At 51.5% G+C, this 20,944-nt stretch overlaps 1 protein-coding gene and 1 long non-coding RNA gene across 3 annotated transcripts; both read left to right on the top strand.

The window, feature by feature from the left end:
• The first annotated feature begins 235 nt into the window (after positions 1–235).
• Positions 236–8,254, top strand: OLFM2 (olfactomedin 2). Of its 2 annotated transcripts, none has more exons than XM_064737319.1 (6): positions 236–313; positions 4,422–4,571; positions 4,963–5,118; positions 5,603–5,822; positions 6,416–6,522; positions 7,092–8,254. In XM_064737319.1, the coding sequence occupies exons 1-6, from the start codon at positions 260–262 to the stop codon at positions 7,767–7,769; spliced, it is 1,365 nt and encodes a 454-aa protein (XP_064593389.1). In that variant the 5' UTR covers positions 236–259; the 3' UTR covers positions 7,770–8,254. The 2 variants fall into 2 exon arrangements, with proteins under 2 accessions (XP_064593389.1, XP_064593388.1); XM_064737318.1 differs by lacking the exon at positions 236–313 and adding an exon at positions 995–1,728.
• Positions 8,255–17,993: 9,739 nt separating this feature from the next.
• On the top strand, positions 17,994–20,357 carry LOC135460478 (uncharacterized). Its single transcript, XR_010443236.1, has 3 exons — positions 17,994–18,337; positions 19,183–19,292; positions 19,824–20,357. It is a non-coding gene; the product is annotated as an uncharacterized LOC135460478 (long non-coding RNA).
• The last annotated feature ends 587 nt before the right edge of the window (positions 20,358–20,944 follow it).

Below are 20,944 nucleotides of genomic sequence, written 5' to 3'. Positions count from 1 at the left end.
ACAAAATCATCTCCCCCCTCCCCCACCTCCCCCCGGCTACCCCTCCCCAAATTTTGGGGGGTTTTGGGGTTTTTTTTCGGGTTTTTTTTTCGGGATTTTCTTTTGGGCGGCTCCGAGGCTGCGGCTGCGCGGAGGCTTCGGGGTGGGGAGGGGGGCGAGCAGGGGGGGGGGGGCTGGGAATTATTTGGGAATTTTCGGGGGTCCTGGAGGAGTTTTGGGGGGATTTGGGGGGATTTTGGGGGGTTTGGGGGGGGTCAGGATGCGCTTCCTCCCCCCGAGCGTCCTCCTCCTCCTCCTCCTCTGCGCCAGGCAGGTAAGGGGGAGAATTTGGGGAATTTTTTTGTGGGGGGAATTTTTTGGGATCTGGGTTTTTTTTGGGAGGGGGAGGGGGACGACGGCGGCCGGAATTTTGGGAATTGCGGGAATTTTGGGAATTGCGGGGATGGCGCTGGGTGTGGCCGTGGGGGAGGGGAGTGGGACACGGGGACAGCGCGGGGGGGGGGGAGGGAAGGGGGAAGAACTGGGGACACTGGAGGGGCACTGGGGACACCCCAGTTTGAACTGGGGGACAACGGGGGGTACTGGGAGATACTGGGGGGACTCTGGGGACAGCCGAAGACACTGGGGGAAAGGAGCTGTCCAAAAACTCCAAAAATTCCCCCCAAAACCGCCCAGATTTCCCCCAAAAAAATCTCAAAACACTCCAAATTCCCCCCAAAACCCCAAAAAATTCTCCCCCAAAAAACCCCAAAATTCCCCCCCAGAAAGCCAAAACCGCTCGGGTAGGGGGATTTTGGGGGTCCTGGGGGGATTCAGAGGTTCTGGTCCCCTAAATTTGAGATATTGGGGGGTTCCTACCCCGAACTCGCCCTAAACCCACCCCAAACCCACCCCTCGCTAATCCCGGCCTAAACCCGCCCCAAACCCCCCCTAAACCCGCCCCAAGCCCGCCCCGGAGCCGCCCCCGGTGCCGGTGCCGGTCCCGCCCCGTTTCGGGGCCGTTCGGGGCTGGCCCCGGGCCAGCGGCAGCGACGTCAGCCCCGGGCCCCGCTCCCAGCGGGGGCGGCTCGGAGCGGGCCCGGCACCGGCACCGGCACCGGCGACAGCCCCGGGACGGGGGCGACACCCCCGGGGGGGCTTTGGGGGCTCCCGGTGCCACCCCGGGACCCCTTTGAAACCGCGGGGGCGGCTCCGATCGGGCCGGTACCGGGTCCCGGTGCCACCCCCGATTCCCGGTGCCGGTGCCAGTCCCAGTTCCCGGTAGCGCGTTTTTAAGGCGCGGGAGGCTCTGCTCGAACCGGTCCCAGTTCCCGGTACCACCCCCGGTAGGAGCTGAGGGTGCCACCACCGGTAGCCGGTCCCGGTTCCCGGTGCCGCGCTTTTACGGCGGGGGGCTCTGCCCGAACCGGTCCCGGTTCCCGGTGCCACCCCCGGTTCCCGTTCCCGGTTCCCGGTACCGCGTTTTTACTGCGGTGGGGAGGGAGGAAGGGAGGGAGAGGGGGGGGCTCTCCTCGAGCCGCTGCCGGTTCCCGGTGTCACCGGGGGGGTGATGGGCACGGGGCGCTGCCGGTGGCGGCGGCGGCGGCGACAATGACGGTGCCGCTGCTGAAGATCGGGGCCGTGCTCAGCACCATGGCCATGGTCACCAACTGGATGTCCCAGACCCTCCCGTCGCTCGTGGGACTCAACGGCACCGCCGTGTCCCGGGCCGGGACATCCGAGAAAATCGTGAGTGACCCCCCCCGGTACCGGGAGGGGTCGGTTTGGGGTTTTTTTTTGGGTGGGGGATTTTGGGGGAGATTTCGGGGGTTTTTGGGGCTGGCGGAGGCTGCGATCAGGAGATGCGGCAGAGGTGGGGGTGGGGTGGTGAGGAGAACCCCCCCCGGTGCACCGGAGCCCCGAAATCTCCCCAGGGACCCCCACTCTGCCCCCCCGCCCCCCCGGTTTTGGGGACCCCCTTTGCCGGCTCCCTGGCACCCCCAAATTTTGGGTACTCCCCCCCTTTGCCACCCCCTGAATCCCCCCCTGCTTCTCGGTGCACCAGGACCACCCAAACCCCCCCGGAACTTCCCTAAATCCCCTCCCTCTGGTTTTGGGGACCCCCACCCCCTGGCCCCCCCCGCATCCTCCCGCTCACCCCCGAATTTTGGGGCCCCCCCCTTTGCCACCCCCGGAACACCCCCCAGTTCTTCCCGGAGCACCGGGACCCCCCGAAATCCACCCGGTTTTGGAGAGCCCCCCAAATCCCCCCCCCCGTTTTACAGACTTCCCCAGAACCTCCCCCGAATTTTGGGGACCCCCACCTTTGCCACCCCCGGGACCCCCCAGAATCCCCCGGGGACCCTTCCGGGCATCCCCCGATTTCTGGGGACCCCCCCCGGTTTTGGGCACCCCCCCCGAATTCCTCCCGGAAAACCCAAATTTTAGGGACACCCCCCCCCCCAAATTCTCCCTCCAATTCTTGCCCCCACTTCACAAAATTGTGCTGGAACCCCCCCTGGAATTCCCACCGGGAATTTTGGGATCCTCCCCCCCCCCAATTTTGGGATCATCCCCGGACCTCCCCCGCAATGTTTTGGGGGCTCCCCATCCCATTTTGCCCCTGGAAAATCCAAATTTTGGGAGAATTTTGGGACTGCGGCAGCTGCGGGAGAAAAAGAATTCCCAAAATTATTCCCCCCTCCACCCCGAAATTGGAACGGGGGTGGTTTTGGGGGTTAAAAATCATTTTTTTAGAGGTTTTCTGGAAAGGGGGGCTAAAATTTGGGAGCGGAGCTTTGGATATTGCTGGGAATTTTAGGAAGAGGAGAAAATTTGGGATAAATTTGGATGAACCCCCCCGAAAAATCCCGATTGGAATTTGGGGGGGGTGGGAGGGAAGGCCTGGAAAGGGGGGGGGGGGGTTGGGGGATTTTTGGAGGCTATTTTTTTTATTCTGGGCGTTTTTTTTGTGATTTCTTGAAATTTTGGGACCGCATTCCCAGCTCCCCCCCCCACCAGCTGTCAGTCAACTCTGCGGGGTAATTAGCGGCCGCCGGACGTTAATTAGCGCCTCATTAACCACCCTTGTCCCTCATTTATCACCGGGAAGCGGGCCCCTGGAATAAAAACCAGGAATGAGCAGAATTCAGCCCAAAAATCCCAGGAGGGTGGGTTTTTTTTTTTTTTTCCTTGTTTGCTTTTATGGGGGTTTTTTGGTGTTTTTTTTTTTTTTTTAATTTATTTTTTTTTCCCCAGGATTTTGGAGTTTTTTGGGGAAAAGCAGATTTTAAAAATTTTTTTTCCTCCCCTTCCAAAGGGATGGGATGGAATTTCCCAGTCCGGCCCTGGGGATTTGGCGTTTGGGGAGAAAAATTGGGAATTTGGGGAGGAAAAAAAAGGGATTTAGGAAGAAAAATTTGGATTCTCACACCACCCAAAAAAAAATTGGAAGAGCGCTCTATTTTTTCATTCCTGGATTTTGGGGTTTCTGGAATGAGGGAGAATCCCTGGGTTTTGGGGTCCCTCATTCCTGAATGTTTGAGTCACAATCCCTGAATTTGGGGTCCCTTCCCTTGGAAATTCCTCCTTTTCCCCCAAAGATCCCAAATTCCTCTCCCCACTTTCCTTCTCATCCCAAATTCCCCCCTTCTCCCCCCAAATTCCAGATCCCAAATCCTGCCTCCATCCCTGAGAAATTCCCTCTTTTTTCCCCTTCCATTCCTTTTTTTCCCCTCAAAATCCCAAATCTCTGGGAAATTCCCCCTTTCTCCCAAAATCCCAAATCCGAAATCTCGCCTCCATCCCTGGAAAATTCTCCCTTTTTTCCCTCTTTTTTTCCCCCAAAAATGCCAAACCCCTCCCAGCTCCTCCCCCTGGCCAGGCCGCGCTCATTAATTATTCATTAACTCTCCCTCATTAATTATTCATTAACGCTCCCTAATTAAGGATTCATGACGGCTCCAGAGGCTGGGGGAGGGGCTGCGGCTGCTCCCGCTCCCGGTTTTTCCCTGGGAATATTTTATTTCCGGATCTTCCCTTTTGGGTGGAAAACCGGCGATTTTGAGGCTGGGGCCAAGTGGGGTAGTTCCCGAAGTTTATCCCGGTTTTTTTTACGGGGTTTATCCCGAATTTTTGGGGAAATCCTGGAGGGATTTTCCCTTCTTTATTTTTTTTCCTGTCGAGTGTGACGTCAGTGCGGTTGTGACGTCATCTGCCAGGGAATGGGAGGAAAAAACGGAAAAAGGGAGGGAAAGAAGGGAAAATGGGGGAAAAGAGGGAAAAGGGGGAAGAAAGATGGGGAAGAAACAGGGGAAAAGAGGCTGAAAAGAGACATAAATGGGAATAAACTGAATTTTGGGATCAGGATTCTCTGGTACCGGGAATTACCAGATCTCCCTGTGTTTTTTGGGAATTCTGAGGTGTCGATCCCGATTTTCCAGACCCTTTTCCAGAGCCCAGATGAGGGCTGGCAGGTGTTCACCTCGGCGCAGGCTCCGGACGGAAAATGTCTCTGCACCGCCGTGATCCCTGTGCAGGGATCCTGCTCCCGCGACCTCCGCAGCCTCCAGCTCCGGCAGCTCCTGGAAAAGGTCGGGAATTCCCAAATGGTCCAGAACCAATTGCTGATTAATCAGTTAATTGACTGGAATGGGTTAATTATTGTGGAATTTGTTAATGAATTAACTTGTGTGGGTAATGGAGGGGTTAATTGCTGTTGGGAATGTGGGGATTTGGGACTGAGGGGAAAATCCCTGTGGGATTCCAGGGATGAGGATCCTTATGGAGATTGCCATTAATGACCCCATTAATTAGCCTGATTAACCCCATTAATTGCTGTGATTAACGACATTAATTACCAGGATGGTCATTAATGACCTTAATAACCGTGATTAACCCCATTAATAACCGTGATTAACCCCATTAATTACCTTGATTAACCCCATTAATTACTGTAATTAACCCCATTAACGACCTCTCCAGGTGCAGAACATCTCCCAGTCCATGGAAGTCCTGGACCTCCGCACCTTCCGGGACCTGCAGTACGTGCGGAACACGGAGGCTCTGATGAAGGGCCTGGACTCGCGGCTCCGCGTGGCCTCTGAGGGCCACAAAGCCCTCAACGCCCGCAGCTTCCAGGTGAGAAATTGACACTTTTTATCTCAAAAAAATCCCAGTGTTCCAGCCCTTTTTTTCCCCTGATTTATTCCCACGGTATTTCAGTTTTCTGCTTGTTTATTCCTTCCACATGTCAGGATTTTTCCCGTGGGATCAGGCCTCAGGATCCTTTTGGGGCTTCCAGAGCTGAAAATCCCCAATTTTTGTTTTTGGAATTCCCAAACCTGAACATCCCCATTTATCCCAAGGAACAAACAGCTTCCAAAAAAACCCCTGAACTCTGGGACATTTGAACCGATTTTTCCCGGTATTTTTTTCGCTCAGGATTGGAAGGTGAACCCTGGGATTTCAGGACTGATTTTTCCCAAATTTTTTCCTCAGGATCTGAAGGAACAACAACGTGAACCCTGTGATTTTGGGGGTCATTTTTCCCAATTTTTTTCCTGCAGGATTTAAAGGTGAATCCCGGGATTTTGGGGCCATTTATCCTGATTTTTTCCTGCAGGATCTGAAGGAGAAGATGCGGGAGCTGCTGCCGCTGCTGCCGGTGCTGGAGCAGTACAAGGCGGACTCGCGGCTCATCGTGCACCTCAAGGAGGAGGTCAGGAACCTCTCTGGGATTCTCCTGGCCATCCAGGAGGAGATGGGAGCCTACGACTACGAGGAGCTACAGCAGCGCGTGCTGCTGCTGGAGGCACGGCTGCACGCCTGCCTGCAGAAACTGGGTAAAGAAATCCCATTAGAAGTCCCGAATTTTGTCTCAAATCCTAAGAAAACGTGGTGGAAATAGGCTAAAAATCTTCTCCAAAGTTGTCTTTGAAATCCGCCCCAGAACCACAAAAAATCTGCCCAAAATCCCCTCAAAACATCTCTAAAATCACTCCCAAAATCCACTCATAAAAACCAAAAAATCCTCCCAAAATCTGCCCCAAATCCCCTCCTATAAGTCCCCCAAAATGTCTCCAGAATCCCCTCCAAATCCCCCCTAAGATCTCTAAAATCCCTCCCAAATCCATCCCAAAATCCCCCAAAACTTTGCCAAAGCTCCCCCCAAAACACTCTGCAAAATCCCCTCAAATTCTGTCCAAAATCCACCCAAAAATCCCCCAAAACACACCCAAAATCCCATTTTCCTTTTACAATCCCACTCCCAGACCCTCCAGGGCCTTCCTGACCTCGCTGTGGCCCCAGTCCCTGATTTCCCTCTAATTCCCATTTTCTCTCTGGTTTTCCAAGTCCCTGATTTTTCCCATAACTCCTGCTTTTCCAAACCCCTGATTTTTCCCAAAATTCCAGTTTTTCCCCCCTATTTTTCCAGGCTGTGGGAAACTGACAGGGGTCAGCAACCCCATCACCATCCGCGCCTCGGGATCGCGCTTTGGATCCTGGATGACTGACACGATGACGCCCAGCACCGACAGCCGGGTGAGGGCCACTCCCAAAAACCAGGATTTTCCCAAAAAATCACCTGGATCTGATGGGATTTGGGGGGATTTGGGGACAATCTCGACACTTTTCAGGCATGGTGATCCCTGAAAATCCATGGATTTGGCACCTGGAAGGGAATCTAAAATCCCCTCCCAAAATCTCCCTTAACATTCCCCAAAACTTCCTGGGGTCCCCAAATCTTGGATTTGAGGGGGATTTGGGCAAACTCCCAGCAATTTTCTGGTGAAAATCCATGGATTTGGCACCTGGCTGGGAACCCATGGGTCGTTTTTGTGGTCCCCACACCATGGATTTGGGATTTGGGCACAAAACCTGTACTTTTTGGGCACTGTTGCCTGAAAATCCTGGATGGGGGATTTGATCACATCTCCAGTGGGTTTAGAGCCCACCTTGATGAGGTTTTGGAACCCATCTTGAAGAGGTTTAGATCCCATCCTGAGGGGCTTTTCACCCCACCTTGAAAGGAGTTTGATCATACCTTGCCCACCTTGAAAACCCATTTTAACCCCATTTCCCCCCGTTTTAACCCTGTTTCTCCCCTCCAGGTGTGGTACATGGACGGCTACTACAAGGGCCGGCGTGTGCTGGAATTCCGTAGCCTCAGCGACTTCGTCTCCGGCCAAAACTTTGTCCAGCACCTCCTGCCTCACCCTTGGGCCGGCACTGGCCACGTGGTCTTCAACGGCTCCTTGTACTACAACAAATTCCAGAGCAACGTCGCTGTCCGCTACCACTTCCGCTCCCGCAGCGTCCTGGTGCAGCGCAGCCTTGCCGGCGCCGGCTACAACAACACCTTCCCCTACTCCTGGGGCGGCTTCTCCGACATCGACTTCATGGTGGATGAGAACGGCCTCTGGGCTGTCTACACCACCAACCAGAATGCCGGGAATATCGTGGTGAGTCGTGTGGATCCGCACACCCTGGAAGTGCTGAGGAGCTGGGATACGGGGTACCCCAAACGTAGCGCAGGCGAGTCCTTCATGATCTGCGGGATTCTGTACGTCACCAATTCCCACCTGGCCGGCGCCAAGATTTATTTTGCTTACCACACGAACACTTCCAGCTACGAGTACACGGATATCCCCTTCCATAATCAGTATTCTCACATTTCCATGCTGGACTACAACCCGCGGGAGAGGGTGCTCTACACCTGGAATAACGGCCACCAGGTCATCTACAATGTCACACTCTTCCACGTCATCAACACGGCCGGAGAGCTGTGATGGACATTCCCAAGGGGAGAGAGAGAATTCCCAGCTTTTTGTTTTCTACGCTTCCACGCTTCCCCTTTACCGTCTGCTGAATAATTCCAGAGGGATGCAATGATGAGGTGGAAATTCCCAGTTCTCAGTGAGTCCCAAACTGCATTTCCCTCTTTTTTCCCTTTTTTCCTCCCCTTTTTTAAATCTTTTTTTCCTTTTTTGTCCCCTTTCCGCCCCTCTTCCCCCCATTTCTCCCTCTTTCCCCACTTTATTTCCCCATTTTTTTCCCAGCTCATAGGATTTTTTTTTTCCCCCACATTTTTCTCCCAATTCTGCAATTTTTTCCCCTCCTCTTCCTCCTCCTCCTCCTCGGTTCTTCTGGAATTCCGTTGGATTCATGGCGCATGGAGCTGCTCTGCCTTGGGTTTTTCTGTATTTTTTTGGGGAATTTCGGGGCCAAATTCCATCTTTATTTCGACAGCAAATAAAAAAATAATATCTCTGGCCTTTGGTGGGAGTTGATTACTTCCCCCCCCCTCCTTTCTGCCCGGTTTTTAATTATTTTAAAAATGTATTATTTTAATTACTCGCTCCCAGGGTTTTTCTGATATTTTCCTGCTTTTTTCCCACCTGTTTTTCCAAAGAGGAAGAGGTGGGAAAGGGGGAAAAAGGATGGAAAACAGGAAAAGAGGACAGAAAGGTGGAAAAGAGGATGGAAAAGAAGAAAAGACAGAAGGGATGAAGAAGTTGGGATGATCCAGAGGGGATGGAGGGATTTGGGATAGTCCTAAAGGTTTGGGATAATCCCAGGAATGGGCACAGATCCCACTGGAGATTGGGAATGGGCACAGATCCCAGGAATGGGCACAGATCCCGCTGGAGATTGGGAATGGGCACAGATCCCAGGAATGGGCACAGATCCCAGACCTGGCACAGGAGGAAGAATTTTGGGAAGTGTGTTTGAGCTCCCGCTGGCTCTGGACAGCAGCAGGAAAAGGCCCTGCAGGGACTAATTAGGAATTCAATTGGGAATTATGGCCAGCACAGCAGGGAGGGATCCAAGGGGCCGGAGCGATGGCGGTGGCACCTGGTGAGAGGGAACAGGGAATGGGAATGGGAACATGGGAATGGAGCAGGGAATATAAAAATGGAAAGGCTGGGCCAGGAATACCAGAACAGGACAGGGAATATGGGAATAGGAACATGGGAATGGCAACCAGACAGAGAATTTGGGACAGGGAATGAGACTGGGAATGGGATCCAGACTGGGATGGAAGCAGGATGTGACCAGCAGTGGGGTGATACGGCCTGGAGGGTTCAGTGTTGGCTAAATGCTCATGGAGTCTCTAGAATTATTTACTTGTTTCTTCTTGTGAGATAGTATTAGAAGGAAGTTAAAGTAGGCTTAAAACTTTAAAAGGGTATAAAGAAAGCTTTAGTAATAGGACTAAAAGAGGGAGTACTAAGAATCAGAATAAAACTTTAGGAACACCTCCTCCCCACCACTTTTTATCTTTCCTACTGACAATGTACGGAGACAAATTTGGTATTCTCAGTCAGTTTACTTCTGCTAAAATAATCTTTCATCCATTTTCTTAGGGAGAGGAGTCTTTCTTGCCATGGCTGTGGAGATTTCTCTACAAGGAACAGTTTTCTTGTGGCTTCAGTTTTCACGAATAGCAGCTGCATTCATGAGGTCCTTCTCATCTTCCACAGCCTTCCCACAGCTGCGTTTTTTTGGGCTATTTAACTTATTGGGGTGCCATTTTTAAGTCTGACCAGTTTAAAAGCTTTAATTGGCTTATTAACATGCCTGTTCTCAGAGCTAGGCAGCAATTGGTTTGGCTAGGCACAGAAGAAGCTCTCAGCAGCTCTTTTCAGAAAAAATAATTTTGGTGTGTGGCTTCTTCCTTCCTAAATGTCAATGCATAAAACCAACACACACAGGAACTGGTGGGGGGCAATGGGAGCAAAAGTGGGGACAGGGAGATCCTGGACAGGGGACACAGGGATGGGAGGACATTGGGACAGTTCCAGGGCAGGGGGTCCTTGATCAGCTGCCCCAGAATCTCTGCTAGGGTCTCCCAGCACAGCCACAGCCCCTTAGCCTCAGGAGCTCAAAGCGCTCAGCAACCCCCAAGTTCCTCTCAGGAACCCTCAACACCCTCAGACCCAGCATCTTCTGCATCCCCTGGAAGAGCCCCCCACGTCCCCATCCTTTGAAGTTCAACAGCTTTATTTTCAACCCCAGATTTAGGTGTTTTGAAAGGACAAAGAGAAATGAAAAGAAAATCCGGGCCACAGGGAGCCAGGAGGGTGTGGGGCCCTCAGGCAAGTTTCTTCCCAACAGGGATCACTGATCACTGGGGCTCTGCCCATGGGGGTCACTGGGGATCATCCAGCTCAGATCCTCCCGTGGAGGATGGAGCCTGGAGCTCTTCTTGCCCTCGGGGCACTCTCAGGGCTGCTCTTAGTGCTTAGAGTGTTCTGTCAAGTGAGAGCTCCTGGAGAAGCTTTTCCCACACTGGGGACACTCATAGGGCCTCTCCCCGGTGTGGATGTGCCAGTGGGGGACGAAGGTGGAATTTTCCCTGAATCCTTTCCCACAGTCAGGGCAGCAGAACGACCTCTCCTCTGCCTGAGTGCTCCACATGGCACTGGGAGCCGATACTGGGAGCACTGTGTACGACAGGGGGACAACTGCGAGCCATCCTGAGAGCCCCGGGAAGGAACTGGGAGTGCTTTCCCGCCCAGTACTCCTCTTCCTGGGAGCACTGGGAAGGAACTGGGAGCACTTTCTCCCCAGTACCGCTCTTACTGGGAGCACTGGGAAGGAACAGGACATGGCTACAGCTAGCGGTGGGCGTGGCCAAATGGAAGGGCGGGGTTATGCAAATAATTGTACTAGGATTGGTGGGCGGGAGCAGCGCCCGGGACGGGACTGGGAATGGGAATGGGCCAGGGAATATGGAAACAGCAACCAGAGAGAGAATGTGGGATGGGGATTCGTGCAGATTTCTCAGTTAAGCCATGTTTCCCCACTTTTAGTCTTCAATGGAGCCCAGGTGCCAATTGTTTGCTGCTTGGTTTCTGCCTTCCCTTTCCTGCCTACAGCTTAACCCCTTTCTCTCCGTCCTGCTTTTGGGCCATCACCGCTCATGCAGATGATGCTGATGCAGATGGCTGATCAATAATTATCAAAGAGCTTGGGAATGGTCTGTATCAGGTATCAGTAACATTTAAAAATGCAGTATATGGGCCATCAACTAATGAATTTAGCAACAGTTGCATAGTAACTAATCACCTTTCCTTTGAAGCCCTCTTCATAGCATATTTACTTATAAAAGGAAAGCATTTGTTTTTTATTTTAACAAATACTACAAATCACCAACAGCCAGCTTAAGTGAGCACGGAAGACTGACAAAGACATTGTAATGTTTTTTCTTTTAAATCCCTCACAACCCCATTAGGTTTCAGCCCACAGCTGCCATCCTGTGCTCACGGAGAGCAACCTCTGCAGCTGTCCCAGCCTCAGGAAAGCACAGAAGATGGCTTCACACAGATCAGGGACTAAGTCAGACCCAGGCTGGGCTCAGCTCAGCCACCGTGGCACTGCTGGAAGCCTTAAACCCTTTTTGTGTCAGGTTGATTGTGGTTGTGGCGCAGCCACAATTGCTGTCAATGTGCTCCCCTGCAGCCTGGCCTGACAGGGTGAGCAGGGCTTGGGGTTCTGCCTCGTGTGTTAAACATCAAACCAGAAGACAAAACAACAGAGAAAACCCCTGCCCTGCCGTGTGCCTCACTCTGCACCCCTGCGATGAGAGGAGGGTGAAAGGCCCGGTCAGTTTTAGCTCTGTAAAGCTGCAGAGCAGTGATGAGCGCCTGAATCACATCCCCAGCAGCTGTCAGGGGAGTGAGGGCAGCGAAAAGGGCAGAGAAAGGGAAATAAAAAAAACCAACAGAGCCACCAAGACTGGAGGATGTGAGGATGAACCCAAAACTTTGCTCTCCAGGAGCTGAAAGAACACATTTCCTAAAACAAGACACCCAAACCGGAATGAGGGACTCGCACTCTTTCCAGATCTTCAAAAACAAAAGCCATCAGTGGAAATGGGATGCTCCTTTAAGCCTTGCAGAGACTTTCTCCAGCACCACAAACCACCCTTCCTGCTGCTCTTCCTTCACCACTCAGGGCTGAGCCACGGAAACCTGCTTCTTTAGTGTGTGTGTGTATTTCAGAGTTTTTTAAAACCAAGGAAAAAAATCAATATCATATTTTAAAAAGAGCCCCCAGAACTTTGGGGAAAGTGGGCATAAATGTCAAACAAAACACAAAGAAAGACGGAGCTACTAAGGGATCATACTTAGAGCAGCAGTGGTGGGGTGAGAGGGAAGAAATACAGCAGACAAATTTACCACCATTTAGGAGGGTTTATACACAATGTTTTCATTGCAAGCAGCATTCAGACGTGACAATTTAGTGATTTATCATATCCCAGCACACTCCTTGCCTGTCAAAGTGATAGGCAGAAGCAGCAGAGCAGCTCTGAACACGCTGTTCACTACAAGGCACCACCAACAAACCCAGAACAGCTCCGCCCTTGGCCAACCCTTGGGCCTTCGGAGAAGCTGGGATTTAGGAGAAGGCCTTGCAGGGGAGCAGTGTTTCAAATGCCAAAGGATTTAAAAATATCCAAGGCTATGAAAGCTGATGGGAGCTGAAAGAATTGAAGGAGAAGGTGTCTTAGCAGAGCACCTTTGGCCAGTGCAGCCAGATAACCCTCAGATATCATTACTGGAGGATCTGGGAGTGAAGCCCAGCAGGAGATGCTGCAACAGGAACTCCTGCCCCACACGAGAGGTTCCCAGGGACCAAAAACTCCCTGCAGAGCAGACAGGATCTGACCACAACCCCTGCCTTGGGCCAAACCTGCTCTTCATTTTTCATGAGCCGCACAGAAATGAGGCGTATTTATGATCACTTCTCTCACCAGAGCTGGTTGCAATCAGCACTGGATCCCAAAACTGAAGGAGAAGCCTTGTGTAGACAATTCCTCCTTCAAGGCTCAGCTCCAGTACCAGGCTCAAGACCTGGCATGCACATGCATTTGGCAGGGAGCAGCAAATCAAGTGGAAGAACATTTCAGGTTTTTTTCCAGCTGATCGTTTCGGAGTTTACTTGGAATAAGCTTCCTCTCCAAGAGGGATTTCAATTCCATACATGCACAGAGAGGAGAAAACATTAACGCAGCATTGAGACAGCTCCGTGCTGAGAGCAGTGGTTTTAAGGGTAAGGCCCTTATATATCTGGGAGGGTGAAACCTCTGTGTTCCACCCTCTGGGATCATCACTTGGGCTTTCCTGTGCTTCTCAAGCTCTCAAAGTAAAATTGACCCACCAAACTCATCTTAGTCTCAATCCTAATCCCTGCATCATCCTTCAGGTGTATTTCCTCACAATGAAATTGGAGTAGAAAATGCTTTAGGAAATGCTTTGCAGCCCCTTCTTCCCCAAAGGCCCAATCTGTCTTAATTAGGAATGCTCTTCGAGCACAAGGTTTGGATGCAGCCAGTGAGACTCACATTTCAGAAGGACCATCAACGCTGATGAAGACACAGCGCTTTCAAGCAGGCTGCTGGGACTGAGGAGGAGATTTGAAACCTGTTGACTTGCAGTGCTAGCGGAAGTGCAAAATGAAATGTAATGTAGTAGAACTGGAAAATGAAATGCTGTCAGACAAGGCTGCTCCCAGATTGGCTCTGCCTGGATCCACCTGCCCTGCAGCACAGCCTTCTCCCTTTCTCCTCACTGCCCTCTGCTCAGCACCAACCCAAACCTGGGCTATTTCAGTTCACGGCAGACACAGAGCAGCTGATGGGCAGCAAATGCAGCCTTCCCAAAGCGCTGCCATGACCGCTCAGGCAGAGCTAGAAGAGGTGGCGCTTCTCAGGGCAGCCGCAGTGCCAGGCGACAGGACATGCCGGCCGTTCAGCGGTCCTGGCAGGCTGTGTGAGCACAGGTGGCAGGGGTGAATTTCCCTCCTGTCTGTGACACTGGGCTGCAGGAGCACAGTGACTTGCCAGCCATGCTGCCTGTGCACCACGGCATGACGTGTTGTGAGAACCTTTGCTGGTTTCCCTGAGAAGCCAGAACAGGTGGAACAATAGGTCGCTGCGTGGACTGTGGCTGGAGATGGTCAGCCACAGGGCGTTGAATGCTCCTGCTTTGTTCACTGTGACCAATCTGGCCATGTGTCAGACGGAGCAGTCGTATATAAATTTTTCCGCTTCTGATGTCTCCGATTGTCTTAGATAGCATATCTCACTTTTAATAGAACGAGATCATAAAATAATAAATCAGCCTTCTGAAAAGGGGCGCAGATTCTCACCAACCTGCGTGGACGCTCGACCCCAAAACACCGTTGAGTGTCTGGAGCACTTACGATAAAAAGCTATAAAAAAAGAAAAAATTAATCTAAGTTAAATAAATGATTTAAAAGATGAAAAAAAAGTTCGGTAAAGTGCAGTAAAAGTTGCAGAAAAAGAAGCACTGAAAATTGCGACTGTCGTAAAAGGTGTCGTAAAGCGCGACTGTCGTAAATTCGGCCGTAAAGCGCGACTGTCGGAAAACTGCCGTAAAGCGCGACTGTCGTAAAAGGCCTAAAGCGCGACTGTCGTAAAAGGTGCCGTAAAGCGCGACTGTCGTAAAATGGCCGTAAGCGCGACTGTCGAATGAAAGGCCGTAAAGCGCGACTGTCGTAAAATCGGCCGTAAAGCGCGACTGTCTCCGTAAGCGGACTGTGTAAATGCGTAAAGCGCGACTGTCTAAATGCGTAAGCGACTGTCGTAATAAGGCCGTAAGCGACTGTCTAAAAGTAAAGCGCGACTGTCGTAAAAGTGCCGTAAAGGCGACTGTCGTAAATCCCGTAAGCTTGGACTGTCGTAAAAGCCGAAGCCGACTGTCGTAAAACGGCCGTAAGCGGACTGTGTAAAAGGGCGTAAGCGCGACTGTCGTAAAACGCTAAAGCGCGACTTGTAAATTAAAGCGGAGGTAAAACGGCGTAAAGCGCGATGTGTAAATGCGTAAAGCGGATGTCTAAAAATCGGCCGTTAAACGCGATGTCGTAAAAGGGCGTAAAGCGATGTCGTAATGCGTAAACGCGACCGTAATAAAGCGCGACTGTCGTAAAAGGTGCGTAAAGCGCGACTGTCGTAAAATCGGCCGTAAAGCGCGACTGTCGTAAAAGGTGCCGTAAAGCGCGACTGTCGTAAAATCGGCACGTAAAAGCGCGGACTGTCGTAAAATGCCGTAAAGCGCGACTGTCGTAAAATCGGCCGTAAAGCGCGACTGTCGTAAAACTGCCGTAAAGCGCGACTGTCGTAAAAGGTGCCGTAAAGCGCGACTGTCGTAAAATCGGCCGTAAAGCGCGACTGTCGTAAAAGGTGCCGTAAAGCGCGACTGTCGTAAAAGTGCCGTAAAGCGCGACTGTCGTAAAAGGTGCCGTAAAGCGCGACTGTCGTAAAACGCCGTAAAGCGCGACTGTCGTAAAATCGGCCGTGAAGCGCGACTGTCGTAAAAGGTGCCGTAAAGCGCGACTGTCGTAAAATCGGCCGTAAAGCGCGACTGTCGTAAAAGGCCGTAAAGCGCGACTGTCGTAAAAGGTGCCGTAAAGCGCGACTGTCGTAAAAGTGCCGTAAAGCGCGACTGTCGTAAAAGGGCCGTAAAGCGCGACTGTCGTAAAAGGTGCCGTAAAGCGCGACTGTCGTAAAATGGCCGTAAAGCGCGACTGTCGTAAAACGGCCGTAAAGCGCGACTGTCGTAAAAGGTGCCGTAAAGCGCGACTGTCGTAAAATCGGCCGTAAAGCGCGACTGTCGTAAAAGGTGCCGTAAAGCGCGACTGTCGTAAAAGGTCCGTAAAGCGCGACTGGCGTAAAATGGCCGTAAAGCGCGACTGTCGTAAAATGCGGCCGTAAAGCGCGACTGTCGTAAAAGGCCGTAAAGCGCGACTGTCGTAAAAGGTGCCGTAAAGCGCGACTGTCGTAAAATCGGCCGTAAAGCGCGACTGTCGTAAAAGGTGCCGTAAAGCGCGACTGTCGTAAAAGTGCCGTAAAGCGCGACTGTCGTAAAAGGTGCCGTAAAGCGCGACTGTCGTAAAAGGGGCCGTAAAGCGCGACTGTCGTAAAAGGTGCCGTAAAGCGCGACTGTCGTAAAATCGGCCGTAAAGCGCGACTGTCGTAAAAGGTGCCGTAAAGCGCGACTGTCGTAAAACGGCCGTAAAGCGCGACTGTCGTAAAAGGTGCCGTAAAGCGCGACTGTCGTAAAATCGGCCGTAAAGCGCGACTGTCGTAAAAGGTGCCGTAAAGCGCGACTGTCGTAAAATCGGCCGTAAGCGCGACTGTCGTAAAAGTGCCGTAAAGCGCGACTGTCGTAAAATCGGCCGTAAAGCGCGACTGTCGTAAAACTGCCGTAAAGCGCGACTGTCGTAAAATCGCCGTAGCCGACTGTCGAAAAAGCGAAGCGCGACTGTCGTAAAATCGGCCGTAAAGCGCGACTGTCGTAAAACTGCCGTAAAGCGCGACTGTCGTAAAAGGTGCCGTAAAGCGCGACTGTCGTAAAATGCGTGCCGTAAAGCCGCGACTGTCGTAAAATCGGCCGTAAAGCGCGACTGTCGTAAAATCGGCCGTAAAGCGCGACTGTCGTAAAAGGTGCCGTAAAGCGCGACTGTCGTAAAATCGGCCGTAAAGCGCGACTGTCGTAAAATCGGCCGTAAAGCGCGACTTTCGTAAAAGGTGCCGTAAAGCGCGACTGTCGTAAAATCGGCCGTAAAGCGCGACTGTCGTAAAAGGGGCCGTAAAGCGCGACTGTCGTAAAATCGGCCGTAAAGCGCGACTGTCGTAAAATCGGCCGTAAAGCGCGACTGTCGTAAAAGGTGCCGTAAAGCGCGACTGTCGTAAAATGGGCCGTAAAGCGCGACTGTCGTAAAATCGGCCGTAAAGCGCGACTTTCGTAAAAGGTGCCGTAAAGCGCGACTGTCGTAAAATCGGCCCTAAAGCGCGACTGTCGTAAAATCTGCCGTAAAGCGCGACTGTCGTAAAAGGCGCCATGTTGCCGGAATCCACGTGTCGGCATGGACGCCGCCATCTTGCCGGAAACCACGTGTCGACATGGGCGCCGCCATCTTGCCCAAAACCACGTGCACGCCTGGGCACCGCCATCTTGCCGGAAACCACGTGTCGGCATCGGCGCCGCCATCTTGCCAAAAACCACGTGTCGGCCTGGGCGCCGCCATCTTGGCGTAATCCACGTGTCGGCATGGGCGCCGCCATCTTGCAGGAAACCACGTGTCTGCATGGGCGCTGCCATCTTGCTACTGCTGCAGCGGACATATAGTTTTTATTCTTTTTACTATAAACACTAGATAGGAACCCCACCCTCTCCTAATCAGGACCCCCAGCGGACACCAATCAAGCCTAATCAGTCTCGCCTACCACTAGACACCATTCCTATACCCAGGCACCCACCCCGTCACCAAGCCCCGCCCCTAGGTCCCACCCCCCAAACCGCAGCACTGCCCTTAGCCAAGCCCGCGCCGACCTGGCCCTAGCCGCCCCCAGGCACCGCCCCCCGTCGGCCACCCCCGACACCACCCCTCCCCTGGGCGCCGCGGCCCCCGGGCGCCGCCCCAACCCTACCCGAGCCCCCGCCCCCGGGCACCGCCCCCGGCACCGCCCCCCGTCGCCGTGCCGCCGCCCCCCGTCGCCGTGCCCCCGCCCCCGGGCACCGACCCTTCGTCGCCGGGCCGCGGCGGCCAGAGGCCGCCCCGACGCCTTAGATGCCCCTCCCCGCGACGCCGCCGGCCTCACGCGAACCGGAATTTCATTCCGGCCCCCGGGGACCCGCGGAGAGCGCAAAAATCCCGGCAAAAATCGAGAAAAAAGATCCGGTCATGGGGGCCGCCATCTTCCCGGAAACCACGTGTCGGCATGGGCGCCGCCATCTTGCCGGAAACCACGTGTCGGATGGGCGACCGCCATTCTTGCCGGAATCCACGTGTCGGTATTGGGCGCCGCCATCTTGCTGGAATCCACGTGTCGGTTATGGGCGCTGCCATCTTGCCGGAATCCACGTTGTCGGCACGGGCGCCGCCATTTTGCGGAAACGCGACGTGTGTCGGCACGGGCGCCGCCATTCTTGGATTAAGGGTTTCTTTTAATCGGTAATTTTAACAATTAGGGTTAATTTTAAAGCTCTTTTAGGATTATTTAAGGATTTTTTAAAGGTTCTTGGGGGATTTTTACGGGTGTTTTAGGGGCTTTTTAAAAGTAGGGCATTTTGAGTGTATTCGGAGGCTCTTTTTAGGGTTCTGTGGGGTGTTTAAGATACATTTTCTCTCTCTCTTTCTAACTTTGTTTTCCTTTCTAGCTTTAGTTTAAAAAGCAGCAGTAGAAAAGTTATTTACGGTTAGGTTTATTTGAGTTTTTATTAGGGTTCAATGGTGTGGGATGTTTGTTCTGTTAGTAATAGAAATAGGTTTTGTTTTGATGTGCTGCGATGGGATGAGCGTGTGCTGCGTACCGGTGCTGACAAAGGTACAGTATTTTTATGGCTCTGATGTGTCGGGTTAATGAATTTATATGGTCTAATATGTAGATGAAAATAAAAATAAATATACACTTAAAAATAAATATAAAATTATAGTGGTAAACAGAAATATAGAAATCAAATAGATAAATACACAAAACTATAATATATTGTATATTATTGTAACATAACATATAAATTATAGTCTATTATATATATAAACAAAGATATATAACTATAGAATGTAAATATAAAACAGTAAAATAAATTGGAGAATTTTTTTTGGTTTTTTAGGTTATAGGCTGGGTTTTATAATAAATGTGGTGGTGGGCTTTGCTGCAGCTGGAATTTGTATCTATTTCAGGAAGCGTCATACAGTATATCCTGCAATTTAATAGATCCCCTGCTATGTTAGTTGTAGTGGAAGAAGCTGAATGAAACCAGGACACTGAACTTTGGTGCACCAAACCCCTGCCAATAACAGGTTTTCAAATAACAAACCCACAGTTTACAACAATGTTAAAAGCCCAGCCTACAAAAATACCAAACTCCCAGCCAAAAAAAAATACTAAAAACTTGGCCTACAAAAATATCGAACAAACCAGCCTATAAAAAACTGCATTTCAAAATACCAGAACAACCTAGTTTCAAAATAATAGGAAACCCAATTTCAAGGTACACAGGAGCTGAGGGCTGCGGGGCAGAGGGACCGGTTGAGGGGTAAAGGGAGAGGCCTTGAGGGCTGGACAGTCCAGTGGAGATCAGGGGTACAGGATACAGCTGTACCACCCCTCACCCCAGCCCTAACCTCAGCCTAACCAGCTCCCCTAAAAACAGCCTTTTCCCCCAACAGCAGCACAACACAGCAACCCTAACAGCGAGACCAGAGAGCAACCCTCACACACCAGGACAATGACAGAACCCTCAGAGAACAACAGACCCACTGCGGCTAGAGAGCAACAGGTAGAGTTTGGAGACTGAGCACGTCTTTTTGAGTTTTTTTCTCAGGACTTTTAAAGGTATTTAGGGGATTTTGGAAGGGACTTCTCTGGGACTTTTTAGGGTATTGTTGGGGCTTTTTCAAAGCCATTCTCTGATTCCCTAGAATATTTTGAAGATTATGGTCAGGGTCAGAGGAAACACCCTCTGAAAAGGCAGAGTTTTAGGACTGCAGTGGAATGCTTTAGAAAGGGGTCAGCGGTGGCACAGCAGGTCGGGTCCCACACTGCCAGTCCAAAGGTTGTAAGTTTTAGACCCAGCTAAGTTGTTGTGGTCAGGGTTAGATGCTCTCAGCTTTGGTCTGGGAGAATTTCTGCACAGAAAAACTCACCCCCTGAGTTTGCTGATGCCAGTTTGCAGGAGGTGCTTGGCACTGCCAGAGCAGCCCGAGTTCTCGGTGGGGGCAGCTTTGCTCCTGGAGAAATCCTGTGCTGGCCCTCTTCCCTGTAAAACCAAACTCACCCTGCTGCGTGTCGACGTTTGTATTTTTTTTAGGAGGAGCGCAGCATCCAGAGATTCCTGGTTGTGTCAAGTACAACACTTTTTTCAGCAGATTCATCATGTCACAAGAGGGATCCGCCCAGTGTCAAGGATGATGTCTGAGATTGAGGCATCAGGTGAGTTGAGGATTGTGATTAGGAGAGGGAATGTGAGCAGGCATACAGTTAGGAATTATTGTGGGTGGGGGGAGGTTTGAAGGTAGCAGGGTGAAAAAGGATGTTTATTTGAGGACCCCCCCCCCCAAGGCTTTATCTCTCTGTTTTTTTCTCTGTCTTCTTTTCTCTCTGTTTCCCTCTGTCTTTTTTTTCCCTGTCTCTTCCTCTTCTTTTCACTCTTTTTCCTTCTCTCTATTTTTTTCAGCCTTTACTTCTCTCTCTCTTTTCTCTCTCTCTCTCTCTCTCTCTCTCTCTCTTTTCTCTCTCTCTCTCTTTTCTCTCTCTCTCTCTCTCTCTCTCTTTCTCTCTCTCTCTCTCTCTCTCTAACTTTGTTTTCCTTTCTAGCTTTAGTTTAAAAAAGCAGCAGTAGAAACTTTCAGGCTCCCGGGGAGTAAAGGAAAAAAAAAAAAATTAAAAATACAAAACAAACCCTTATTCCCGGGAGCTGAAATTTTCTACTGCTGACGGACATATAGTATTTATTCTTTTTACTATATACATTATATAGGAACCCCACCCTTCCTAATCAGGACCCCCAGCCGACACCAATCAAGCCTAATCAGCACCCCCAGTGACACCAATCAACTAATCAGACCCCCAGCTGACACACCCCAGCTGACACCAATCAAGCCTAATCAGTACCCCCAGCTGACACCAATCAAGCCTAATCAGTACCCCAGCTGACAGCATCAGTATCGTACCCCAGCTGATTCCAATCAAGCCTAATCAGTACCCCAGCTGACACACCCCAGCTGACACCAATCAAGCCTATCAGTCCAGTGACACACCCCAGCTGACACAATCAAGCCTAATCAGTACCCCCAGCTGACAGCAATCAAGCCTAATCAGTACCCCCAGCTGACAGCACATGCAATCAAGCCTAATCAGTACCCAGTGACACACCCAGCTGACAGCAATCAAGCCTAATCAGTACCCCCAGCTGACCACCCCCAGCTGACA

This window comes from Zonotrichia leucophrys, unplaced genomic scaffold (assembly GCF_028769735.1).
Source record: "Zonotrichia leucophrys gambelii isolate GWCS_2022_RI unplaced genomic scaffold, RI_Zleu_2.0 Scaffold_48_389894, whole genome shotgun sequence".
In the NCBI taxonomy this organism is placed as follows: Eukaryota; Metazoa; Chordata; class Aves; order Passeriformes; family Passerellidae; genus Zonotrichia; species Zonotrichia leucophrys.
This window is presented reverse-complemented; position numbering and strand designations above follow the sequence as displayed.

Bases quoted from the DNA above. Each gene is read 5' to 3' on its own strand.
- OLFM2 (XM_064737318.1), top strand. From the start codon at position 1,591: ATGACGGTGCCGCTGCTGAAGATCGGGGCCGTGCTCAGCACCATGGCC. The intron at 4,572-4,962 runs GTCGGGAATTCC...CGACCTCTCCAG, and splicing joins TCCGGCAGCTCCTGGAAAAG to GTGCAGAACATCTCCCAGTC. The intron at 5,119-5,602 runs GTGAGAAATTGA...TTTTTCCTGCAG, and splicing joins TCAACGCCCGCAGCTTCCAG to GATCTGAAGGAGAAGATGCG.